The sequence below is a fragment of the Berghia stephanieae genome, chromosome 9, assembly GCF_034508935.2.
Source record: "Berghia stephanieae isolate SIO BIC M18660-M18661 chromosome 9, UCSD_Bste_1.3, whole genome shotgun sequence".
Lineage (NCBI taxonomy): Eukaryota > Metazoa > Mollusca > Gastropoda > Nudibranchia > Aeolidiidae > Berghia > Berghia stephanieae.
This window is the reverse complement of record NC_088368.1, coordinates 28,895,444-28,908,352: the sequence shown is the minus strand read 5'-3', so window position 1 is coordinate 28,908,352 and position 12,909 is coordinate 28,895,444. Positions and strand designations below refer to the sequence as shown.

General features: G+C 34.9%; 2 protein-coding genes across 2 annotated transcripts in view; both read right to left on the bottom strand.

Moving 5' to 3' along the window:
• The window catches only part of LOC144979176 (zinc finger MYM-type protein 1-like), a 2,085-nt gene extending 555 nt beyond the window's left edge, over positions 1 to 1,530 (bottom strand). Inside the window, exons 1-2 of the mRNA XM_078925786.1 lie at positions 1,354 to 1,530; positions 1 to 1,038 (exon numbers count right to left, since the gene is read on the bottom strand). The exon at positions 1 to 1,038 is cut by the window's left edge and continues 555 nt beyond it. Of these exons, the coding sequence (XP_078781912.1) occupies positions 1 to 1,038; positions 1,354 to 1,530 (1,215 nt within the window). The remainder of the gene's footprint in view (positions 1,039 to 1,353) is intronic.
• A 4,721-nt stretch (positions 1,531 to 6,251) lies between these two features.
• LOC144979998 (uncharacterized) lies at positions 6,252 to 12,374 on the bottom strand. Its single transcript, XM_078927431.1, has 2 exons — positions 12,273 to 12,374; positions 6,252 to 9,810 (listed from the first exon to the last, which is right to left on the bottom strand). Exon 2 carries the CDS (start codon positions 9,805 to 9,807, stop codon positions 6,391 to 6,393), a length of 3,417 nt encoding a protein of 1,138 aa, XP_078783557.1. The 5' UTR covers positions 9,808 to 9,810; positions 12,273 to 12,374; the 3' UTR covers positions 6,252 to 6,390.
• Between the last annotated feature and the right edge of the window lie 535 nt (positions 12,375 to 12,909).

The window sequence follows — 12,909 nt, the reverse complement described above, 5'->3', positions numbered from 1 at the left end:
CACGTCAACTATTCGTCGCTTTCTTCCAGAGCACAAACGTTCTTCTACAAGCTCGCTTCTAATGCGTTTTATTGAATTACAGAAAGCAGATAGCGTGTCGTTCACTTCGATGCCAGTAGTAATTCTTGACTGGAATTGCTTAAACAAAATATCGGTGTGATAAAACACCTTATTGAAAAACCCTAAAAAGTATAAGAAAAAATCATCTTGAAGCAGAGATGAGAGGCCGACTGCTTCACGAACAGTGGTGTCATCCCAAATGTCAGAGTTAATGATTGTCTGCAAACATTCTAGAATTGCACTTCTATTGTCAGAAACAGATTTCAGCACCCGGGACTGAAAATTCCACCTTGTTTCACAGGTGCGAGGAAGCGAACGGTCTGTGACATTTCTAAGTTCATCGGCTCGCTTTGGCGATGAGTTAAAGAAAGTAGAAAATCCAGAGAGATTGGAAAAGAACACTCTCGCTTCTGATACTACACTACTCACTTTCTTTAGAATAAGATTAGTCTGATGCGCATAACAATGCACAAAATGGGCCCGTGGGTAGTCAATTCTCATCAATGTCTGCACACCGCCTGAAGAACCGCTCATGACAGAGGCCCCATCATAGGTTTGTGCAATCAGCTTGTTTTTAATGTCAAATGGCAGAAGCTCCTCTTTTAGAGCAGTTGACAAACCGATTGCCGTCCTGTCCTGGACGTCAACAAATTTTAAAAACCGTTCAACAGGGTCTCCATCTTGAATAAAACGAAGGATGATAACAAACTGTGAGCGGCATGAGACATCAGTCGTCTCATCAGCTTCAACAGAAACAAAATTAGTATTTCCAATAATTTTCTTAATATCGTCAATATACACCTCATAAATACAATCTAAAATTTCATTCTGTATTTGCGCTGATGTGTATCCACAGACGGTCGTTGTCTGCAAATGACTTGATAACTGTTCATCTAAAGTCGCTAACAAGTCAACAAGGTCTAGAAACACACCTCTATTTGAGGAAGATTGTCTTTCATCATGGCCTCTTAACGGTAGCTCATGAATTCCACAAAATTTGATGCACTCAATTATTTTACCTAAAATTTGTCTGTTCTTTGTAACTTGTTCATTATGCCTGGCTAAGGATAAGCGATAGCCACTGTCAATCTGTGCACCTATGTGAACAGTACCAAAGGTTTTCAATCTAGTGGTGCTATTTAAATGTAAGTTAGACTTCTGATGGTTCAATGCTCTCTGTGTTACATTTTTCAAACAGGTAAATCCACTTCTTGTCCAAGACAATTCTGCATTGCTGTTATCGCCAAACAAAATACAATTAAAACAAAACAAACTCTTCTTTTCTACGCTCACCCTAAGCCAAGGAAAACGACTATACCAATCTTTATTAAATGACCGATTCTGCTTCCCGTCTTTAATAGTGAGCACAAAATCTTCTGGCTGATGGGGACCGAGACTTTTAATCAAAAGTTTAATTTCCCTATTCAAAGAACTGGTACTGATAGTCAACAAATAATCAACGTGATTCATCACACTTAATAGCAATTAATTACATTAAAAAAATAAACAGACACTGCACACATCATATAAACACTCGGAGTATCAATAAACACACATACAGTCTCACACTCAAGTTATAAAAGGACAAGGGGAATTCAATATCACATGCTTGACACGGCCTTGAAGAGGGATGGGTAACAGGTACAACACGATTGCCATTAATTAGGTCGTTGTATGTGGCTGCGAGTAAGAAAGCCACAATGACTCAGTTCAAAGTCAAGATGCCTCCTCATGCCACAGTCATAGCACACGACAAGCGTGAAATGTATCGCTTAGTTGTACCGTGGGAATGTGGCTGGAAACCTTCTCAGCCTTTAAAGCCACACGCTGTACTGATTGGTCAGTGGCACGAGTACGACTCGAGCTGTAGTAAATTCAAAGCGGTGTGATTGGTTCAAGTTTTGAGGCTCTGTAAGGGGTTTTTAACACCAGGCCAACAATGAATTTCATTGTTTGTGAAACAGAAAATGAAAAATTAGACTTTTTATTGTTAAGTTCTTACACATTATCAAGACAATGACGACCTGTGGCTTAGCCTTAATAGCCTTTAAGGCCCTACGCCGCTGTATATATATATATATATATATATATATATATATTATATATATATATATATATATATATATATATATATATATATATATATATACTAAACCAACAACACAACGGAAGTAAGGAAACAAGAGTGTAAACATCAATCTCAAAGGGAATACATTTTTTCTGCGGACATTATGCCAACTGAAGACGTGGACGAAAGCCACAGAAACATAGGTTTTGGCCACATATAAGTGAGTGATACAATTTATATTTTATATATATATATATACATACATACATATATATATAAATTCTACACCGTGAAATATTATGTTTGGCGCGATCAGAATTAGAGTCTTGTTCGGTGCATAGTTGAGTACTTTGGAAAAGGCTCTTTACTCACATTCTCTCAGCGTACTCAGATGTAAAATGAGTACCTGGCCGTTAACCTCGTTGCCTCTGTCGGGGAAAAAATGTAATATCTCCTAACAGGCGTCATGTTTCGTTCTACATATTGTTGGTAAGGCACCCTTTGTAAAGCGCTTTGCGTATGTTTAGTGGATATTGCTCTAAATAAAAGCTCAAGATATGTCACTTTTTAAATTAAAATTATTTATTTACATCAATTGTATGATTGATCATCATATGGCATGCATAGAAATATTTTTGTTGCAGTCAGGCGAAGACAAATATATATATAAATAATGCAACGGAAAATATATCAAAAACACAGGAATAATTCAAATTACAAACAGAAAAATAAACCAAATGAAATACAAAAGTACAAAGTTATATTAAGCTGCTAGAAGCTGTTCGACTGTAAAAATCATAAACAATAATGATGAGAACAGCTTTTAAAAAAAAAAAAAAAAGAACAAAATACAAAGACACGGAACGTTTCGGGCTCAAAACCCTTTTTCACTCATACTAAGGAGGAGATTAATCAAATCTGCCAAGTTACATCCATAAAAGAAAACAAGTTACCAGTTTCAAGTTATCTTTTGGACACCTTAAAATAAGCAGAGAAATGTTGAAGATACAAAAACATTCAGGGCATTGTACTATGAGGCAAATAAACGTTTCTGAGTTTTTCTCTTTAACTCTCTCCTTACCGGCCATTTTCCGGATTTTCCCCAAAATTTCACTTCCAACCTATACAAAAATAGAGGTATTTCACTCAAACAGAAAATATGTTAGTTCTTGCTATACATATTTTTTTCTGCTAAACGAGCTCTTCAACACAGTGTTAAACTGTGTTACTTAAACTATAGCAAACATTTTTGTTCAAATATTATGATGTACAAAAGAAATTAGAATGACGAAAATATTGGCTGCATCGTAACAAATGTGACGATTTTCCTATGGGTGGTAAGAAGGGGGGTTAATCACTAAATACAATGACGAAAATAAAAGCAGTTTTTCTCTAAACGTGTTGAAAATGTGACTTGGCAAGTTTTGAAACCCACCTCGTCAGGTGATATTGGAAACATTAGTTTTAAAATTTGTTGTTGACAAGTTGAGGGTTACTCTATAGGGAAACTGCCTTGGAATAGACCATGAAGACAAATTCCCGGCTTAGGAAGAACAAAGAGATTATTATTATGATCATGATGATGATAATGATGATGATGATGACCATCATCGTTATCATCATCATCATCATCATCAATATTTATTAATGTTTATTTATTCCTCAAATGAAATATTTACACAATCGCAATAACACGATTTTTTAATGAATTATCCGTTTATTTTAACATCATTTCGCTTTTACCAGTTTATAAACTATTTTCATACTCATTTGATTATTCACTTATATTGAAAACATCCTTGCAAGAATTCAAGTATAAATATTATCAGCACATAGTCACCATATATTATCCGCTTGTTGTTCCATTGTACTTTTTAAGGCTTGGAATATTCTTTGCCAATTTTTATTGGAATTTTTTACATTGATATCTTTAATATATTACCGAATTGTATTGTGAGAATTGTTTTTAAAGATAAAATAGCGTCTAAATAGAATAATTAAATATAAGTTTCCAGTATTTTTAAAAGCAACATTCACTGTTTTCAGTGATTGAAATTTACTTTGTATTCAGTTATTAGCGTCAGGCAGGATCATCCCATGTTAACGTTGAACGATGAGGCCTATAGTCTGATTGGTAGAATTTAGTGAGAACTACTCATAAAAATGGCTGATTACAAGAAATAACAAAGAGCTGGTCGACGTAAATTTTGTACGACTACAGACAAATAATATATGTAAATATCGATATGCAGATAAATATGTATATCAGTGTTTTATATATGTGAGTGTGTATTTATGCATGTGAGTATGTGTGTGTGTGTGTGTGTGTGTGTGTGTGCGTGCGCATGTCTGTTTACGTATAGATAGAACGAAGTTGACGTCACCCAGGGGCAGTTTTCATGAACGAGGACTAGCGCTTAGTCTCTGACTATCTCTGACTTTAGTCAATGACTTGAAAAAATCGGATTTCATGTGAGCTGACTAAGCAAGTTCGGTATTAAAATCACGGCACCTTCGGACTAAGTTTTAGTCATTTGCCGGAGCATGCCTTCATGTTTTAGTCTTAGTCTAGTTACTAGGTGACGTCATAGCGTCAACAAAATAGAAGCTATTTTTAGATTTTAGATTGAGTGCGCATCGCTTCGTAAAGAAAATACGTCGGTTTCGAATGACAGAGGCAAAAAATGTCCTGTTCCCATTGACACAGGCTTTTAAAAACTATAAGATAAGTGCAGATCGTCGAAAGTACACATTTTTTGAGTAAAAACCAAATAAATTGAATCTATCTGCTCGAAGTTCAGAGTGAAGAAGAGACTCCGAAATAGAAGGGTTTGCGTTAAAGAACAACCACACAAAAAATATTAGAAAGTATTGTGGAGACAAAAAAAAATTCTGTTGACATTGCAATTGACTGAAAATAATGTAATAAATCAGAACACACTTTCTCTTTTGTGTAATTATTTGTTTCGAATTTTGGGGGTTTATTTGGTTCAATTTCTTTGAGGTTCAATCTCAGTGTTCGTTGTCTCAATGAAACTGCCATGGACCTAAATATAGAATTGACAGTCGACGATAGACATCATTCCAGTCTATAACAGTCGACAGTCAATATCACGGGTGTCGCTAATTTCCTCTTTGAAATCGTTTGCGTTGTAAGTATGAAGGCGTGTGTATCTTTCCCATCTTCATGTAGTTGAGAGATGATGTTACCTGCACAAAATAACCGAATTAGTCACCGTCCTTACAACGCCCACTTCTAGGCAAGAGACTAGCTAGTCCGAGACAAGAAAGCGTTCATGAAATCCTATTTTTAGGCACTTACTTCGCTTGGGCTTAAGACTAGCTAGTCATTTACTAGACAAGTAAATTAATAAATATAGTCCTCGTTCATGAAAACGGGCTCAGGTCTTTGTTATTTTTTTATTTCTTTTTTTTTTTTTTTTTTGCCATCCATGTTTATGAATAATTCTCACTAAACTGTATTAACCAGACTATAAACGTTCAAGATTACACATATACTTTTGTGTGTTGGTCCGTTATATCTCCGGATAGCAATGTTGTGAATTTCTTAGCCAAGCGCATAGCGTCAAAAGATAGTGTGCGCTTGGCTAAGAAACTCACAACATTGCCATCTGGAAATATAACGGATCAACACACAAAACTATGTGTAACCATGAACTTTTATAGTCTGGTTAATACAGTTTAATAAGAATTACTGAAATACCTCACCCTAACTACCCCATTAAAAACCATCATAAATGTAGCTCCCAGAACATCACGACTCAAATCCAGAAAACCCTTCTACCACTCAGAACTGGAAAAAAACGTCGATATTGGGGAAGCGTGAAGGGAATATTGGACAAAATACCATGCCCAAGTATGGCGGGGTAATCAAAGATAGAGTATCACCATCATCACCATCATCATCATCATCATCATCATCATCATCATCATCATCATCATCATCATTATCGTCATCATCATCACCATCATCAAGTTGCATTGCCCCCCTCCCCCTCCTTCCGCTATTTATTATAAAATCAAGTCCATATTTAGCGAATTTCCGAAGTTGATGTACTAGAATTCAGCATTTGAAGCTGTCATTATATGGATGACAAGAATAGTTTCATTTATATTTTATTTTAGCAGATGAAAACTTTAATCCCGAAACGTTATTTACCTTTAATTTGCAAGATTGTCTTCAATCCCTGCGGCAATGTATCCCCCATCACTCCAAATCCTTGCTCTAAAGTTTGTTAAATTTAACTATCTAAAGCATCGTCATATGTCAGAGCCTTCTTTAGTTGATATCGCATGTTAATGCTCAACTCATACGGTTTCGTTTCCATGGTAATGATGCTGTGTTCTTTGGCAGCTTTCAAAAGGCAAATCGGAATTTTCCTGTCCAGTCCGGCTTCCACAAGCACAACGATCTTTCCTTGATTGGTGACTGCGACGGAAGAGGATGCCAATTTCATGACGTAGAATGACCAGTGGTCAAGGGACAGATAAGAGTCTGTAACCACCAAAAGAACCCGCCAACTTCGACCAATTGTGTTTGTGATTGACACGTCTCGATGCTGATTTGCCAGGAGATCCCTGTGTCGAACGAACGTTGATAATCCGAGGTCGATTTCAACAAATTCTCTCAAGGGGAGACAAGCAAATGTGGCATCTTTGTCCGAATATTCTATACACACTCCTATTGGGTAGTCTGAAGGCATTTTTGGTTTGACACGCCTTAGAATTACCTGATGGATATAACCTTTCAATCGTGTTTGGAAATGAAAAAACAAAATTGCTACAGTAAATATAAGAAGTAATAGTGAAAAAATAATCACACTAATAAATAAAGCCGTTTTTCCATGGCATTTCCTCCAAAATATGCCCAGGTCTTGAAAATCATGGATGTAAGAAAATTCCCCAAATTCACTGATGCAAGTGAAATTGTCATCAATGTCCAATTGAACAGGTGTCCTCTGCAACCATCTCAAGAATTTAAAGTCAGAGCAACTACATGACAGAATATTTCCCTTAAGTCGAAGAGAAAAGTCAGAAGTTTTTGTTGCATGGGCGTCTAACTCATCCATTTCTTCGATTGACAAGGTAAAGATTGAGTTGTATGAAAGGTCCAGCACACAGAGATTGGGTAAATCCAAGATAGATACAGGAATTGACCGAAACCTGTTTTTAGCCAAAATGAGAATTTTAAGCTTTGTGGTTTTGAATGTGCCGCGTGAAAATAAATTTAGTCCGTTATAAGAAATATCAATAATTTCAAGACTTTTCAGTTTCGAAAATAAACGAGAGCTTGAAAGGGCGAGAAAATTGAAATTAAAGTTCATTCTTTTCAAGAATAAAACCTTTAGGGATGGAAATTGGTCGAAAAAATATATTTGCATCATTCTACCGTCGTTACCGGAAATATCCAAACTCTGTAAGCTATCAAGACCAATTATTCTCCCGGACATACCGTAAATTCCATTGTCAGCTAAGTAAAACTCTCTGAGTGTGTTAGGTGAAAAAGCCAGTGTATATGATAGAGGCATCATATTCCCTGATATTTTCGACATATAAATAGTTTTCAGATTTGGAGGCAATTCAAAGCAGACAGACTGGTCAGATTTTGATCGCAATTCATTGTTAAACATGAAAGGTTTTGGTAGTTCTGAACAATTAAATGCTTTAACCGTGCTATTTTGACAGGCCTCAATATTAATATTACAGCCACCAGTCTTTTCTGGTCTTTCTGTCACATTGTTGGATCTTTCCTTCAAACGAACGGGTGCTCTCTGTTTTATCTGTGACACATCACTGACGCCTTCAGGAATTTTAAGCAGCTCATGTTCATTCATATATGACACATGAGAGTTGAAAAACATGTCAACCTTGTCCGTAGAAACGGTAGAACACTTTGTGTCTCTACAGCTCGGTATGTGCGGCAAGTTGACATCCTTATGAGAAATTATAAATGAAACCAGCTTATTAAGACGGCGCATCACAAAATAAGCGTTCAACTCTCCTTGTAACGGATTGTCGGAGAGATCGATGGTTTTTAAACATTGTGCAAATGTCCGACTCATAAACAGATTGTAAGAAATATATAGTATGCCACTACTTTTTAAAATCAGGTTCTCCACGCAGATTTCACTTAGATATCGACCACTGGACTCGGTAATAACTTTGCTTCCTTCGAAAGAAGCAACGTCTTTAAAGGTATGCCCAACATTATCGAGGGTAAGGATAGTTAAATTCCTTCCTGCAAAAGGTTTTAGACTCAACAATGTTGTGTGTAATTCCTGCTTTATATGATGCACACTTAAACTATTTAAGAATTTCAGAGGTGAAAAAGCATCCATCTCAGTATCAGTCAATATATCCAGCTGGTGGAGGCGAAGATTTGTTAGCGGTATCACACCAAAGGATTCAAATGAATTATTTAGGATTCTACGTGCACCCCCGGTTATAGTCAAACAAGTTAAAAAAGTTGAGTTTTCGAAAATTGATCCAAAATGAAGATCTTTGGCGAATGTATCAATTGTGAGTGCTTTCAAACTTTTTGGACCTCTTAACAGAAAGTCGGGGTATTCACCCTCACGGTCAAAGTTGTTGTTTAACCCGATGTCTAGTTGGACCAAAGACGTTAGATACAGGAACGCTTCACTTTTAAAAGACTTTCGATCCAGATTTATAATGTTGTTGTCTAATTTCAAAACCAGAAGCCCCTCAATGCCTCGAAACCATTCAGGTTTAAGGGAACGAAATCTATTTTTACTCAAATCTAGGTATCTGAGTTGTCGAGCTTTTAGGAAACAGTCATCTGTAAGCTCAAAAATAGTGTTGTCGTCTAATTTGATTGTAGTTGTGTCCGGGACAATCCATTTGCTCTGGAATATTTGAATATTTCTGCTAGAACAGACCACGGCGATTCCTGCATATTCTCTGTCTTGAACATAATCACAGGGTGAAATGAAATAATTTACCATCTTCTTTTGTACAGCCCCTGATTTTAAAACGTCATCTTGGATGTTCTTAAAACTAAAAAGTGGTGTTTTAAAGGATTGATGCAGATTTTTAAAGCTATCAGATGCAAACTCAGATGTTGATTTACGGTTGTTCTTTCTCAATCCCAGTATCTTTTTAATCGGATTTTCAAAATTGAATTCTATCATCATGTTTTGTACTCCATTGTTTTCCCTGTATGATTGATGTAGAAATGTTTTTGGGTTTACACCATCCTTGTAGACTGACTTAAGATTAGGTGACTTCATGGTCAGGCGATCTGATTTGTGTTGTAAATCGTTTGACGCAATATAATTGTCTTGGGAATCTGGTAGGCGGCGAAACTCTTTCCAAGACGAATACTTTCTATCTACAGTGGTGTCCTGTAACGCTATCAAAATACTCGATGATGCATTTTGATGTCGAAAACTGTCCATACCGTGGTCAGAACCATCATCTGACCCGATTTGAACCGACCTTGACTTCAGAGCATCTTTTGGCACAAGATGATGCCATGCTTTATGGAACTTTGATGCTCTACTTTTTGCAGAGGTATTGTTTCGTTCAGAAACTGACGGCCGTTTGGTAGATTCCGCAGTCTTGCAACTAAATACAAATGATGATATCAGTATTACAGTAATGAACCATAGCCATTGATCTCTCCACCAAAGTTCCATGATCTAAATTTTATTAAGAAAAATAAGAAAGAACATCTATATGAAGTAAAATGTATTAGAGTCCTTGTTATAGATCTTCGTTATCATATCATCTTAATTAATGCAAAATACATAACTTACGAGAAAACTATTGTTATTCTCAAAAGGCACAACGATATCTAATTGACACAGAGATAGATAAACTGTTGAGCGTCAATTTCACACAAAGCACAACAGACAGACGACGAGAAAGAAAACAACTTTAAAAAGAAAAAGTCTTGTAGATGAATCGTGTAAAGCTGAAATCATTTGAGAGCATTCTTGCTCTCTTGCATCGGGAATTTCAATCTCCTTCCAATGCAATTGCTCTAACGTTGCGCTACGATTAAGAACTCCATCCGGATTGAAAACCCAAATGTGCAAGAATCATATGTTTATGCCCCACGCTTTGAGATAAAACAAAAATGTATTATTCGTCGACAAAACGAATGAGCTCCGTTTTAGTCAAAAACTAATATTTTATCTGTACCTTTCCGTTCTGAGACTAACTTGTTTTATTCATAGGTTAATACAATTGGGCAAATAAGACGACTTAATGTAACCTCCTTGGAATGCAAAGATATATATACTGACAGATAATATTTAAATTTACTCGAATCATTTTGAATTTATTTCGTTAAGCTTCTATTTTAAATAAATAAAACACAAACAAATGAATAAAATTCACTAACCCCCCTCGCCCTTTTAAAAAATGTGTCTTTTTGAACTATCTGAAGGAAGATTGGAATAACCCAGGCGTCAGCCGCAGTGCAGAGCCGCAAAGACTACTTTTAAAACAGACTAAAATTTCTGTTAATCAGAAACGTGACCCATCATCTCAAAACGGCATATGCCTGGGTGATATCGATCTGAAAATTAAATATATCGTCAAAAACATTATACTGAGCAAAGTATATTTCAAAAATAATCAATAAAGATTAAGAGACCAAAATAATAATATTTCATATTTCTGATCTTAACTATAAATTCTCTTTCGGACATCTGGAAATATCTAATTAGTACAGAATGATACCGGATTACAACTGCTGCTACTACTACTACTACTACTACTACTACTACTACTACTACTACTACTACTACTACTACTACTACTACTACTACTACTATTATTATTATTATTTTTATTATTATTATTATTATTATTATTATTATTATCATTATTATTATTATTATTATTATTATTATTATTATTATTATTATTATTATTATTATTATTATTATTATTATTATTATTATTATGACTACTACTATTAGTGTATTACTACATTACTACTGCTACTTCTACTTCTACTACTACTACTACTACTACTACTACTACTACTACTACTACTACTACTACTACTACTACTACTACTCCTACTACTACTACTACTACTACTACTGATATTATTATTATTATTATTATTATTATTATTATTATTATTATTATTATTGTCATGGTCTCAAGTGAGTAAAGAGCTACTCGACTATGCATAAAGATATATGTAGAATGAGGCCCCAGAATTTACTAGTTACTATAAATAAAAAAACAATTAACGATTTGTTTACAATGAAATAAAAATAATGATGAAATTTAATTAAAAGAGATATACAGTGATCGTGGCAGTTACAAATAGAGATATGAATATTTTACGTAACTTATGATAATATCTCAGGTTCGTAAGTTTACGTTTCCAGGCAGTTGATGGGCTTGGATGATCTATTCCTCTGATAACAGGATTGGACTCGTAAAATTCCACTTCCAGGCAATTGGTAAGAGGTTATAGTGTAGTACAGCGGGCTTGGGTTTGATCCTTGAAGATTATACAATCAAAGTTAAAAGCTCCGGCGTCTTAATGGTGTAGATATAATATCTACAAAGTCCCAAAAGATAAAAATCTTACAATATATATATAGGAATAGAGTGACTGGCCGTCCGGCATAGATTGTGGAGAGAAAGTGAGTGTCGAATGTTAGACCTATCAGCTTTTATAATAAGTGGCTACGTGACAGAATGTAGAACGAAAAGTATTCACTAATTAGAAATTAATTCGAGGGAAGGCTATAAAAGGAAAGACGATCTAATATGAGAAGGTAAAGTTTATCTAAGCCTACCGAAATATAACTGGAGTGAGATGAATTCAGTTCTTAATAAAATAAAATTTAATAAGATAATTGTGAACAACCTTTACTGTGACAATTATTATTACTACTCCTACTACTACTAGTATTACTACTACTGTAGGATGCACTAGTACTTTTAATTGTATGTAACACTACTATTGCTACTACTACTACTGTAATACTAATACCACCACTACTACTTACACCACGACTACTACTACTACAACTACAACAACAACAACTACTACTACTACTACTACTACTACTACTACTACTACTACTACTACTACTACTACTACTACTACTATTTAACTATTACTCACAGATGAATCTGATGTCTCTATAACAAAGAAGTATCTAGCTTACACAATAACAGAATAGTTATTGTCGCGATCCAGTTACACAATAGCCTAAAGACAAGTGACAACATACACAATTAAACATTTCATTTTATTACCAGTATTAGATATTACACAATCGTTTTCGATATCTAAAATTATCTTGGGAAAATTTATGAGAGCTTTATACTTCCGCGTTTAAGCACGCGTTTATAATGCATTGTCTTAAAATGATCCTTATATTTTATAATGGAGCTTAGCCGACCTCTTCTTTTTTATGCTCTCATTGATGTAACGGAAATTCTCTCAAACCAACGCAAATACGGTCCATTACAACAACGTTAAATCAGCCCCATACTTGCTTTCGGTTATAAGATCTGCATATATTATTATGTGCACCTATAAAATAGCTAAGCAATGAAATGTGTAATTCTACTTGATAACAAGTCTGGGTGGGATGAGAAAGTGAAAATTGAATTTAAAGCCTAATTTCTTTTGACAATATGCTAAATTATTTTCTTTTAACAATAATAATAATAATAATAATAATAATAATAATAATAATAATAATAATAATAATAATAATAATAATAATAATAATAAATGTACATTTATAGAGCGC

What these genes read in the sequence shown, in the direction of transcription:
- LOC144979998 (XM_078927431.1), bottom strand. Translation starts at nt 9,807, where the DNA reads ATGGAACTTTGGTGGAGAGATCAATGGCTATGGTTCATTACTGTAATA.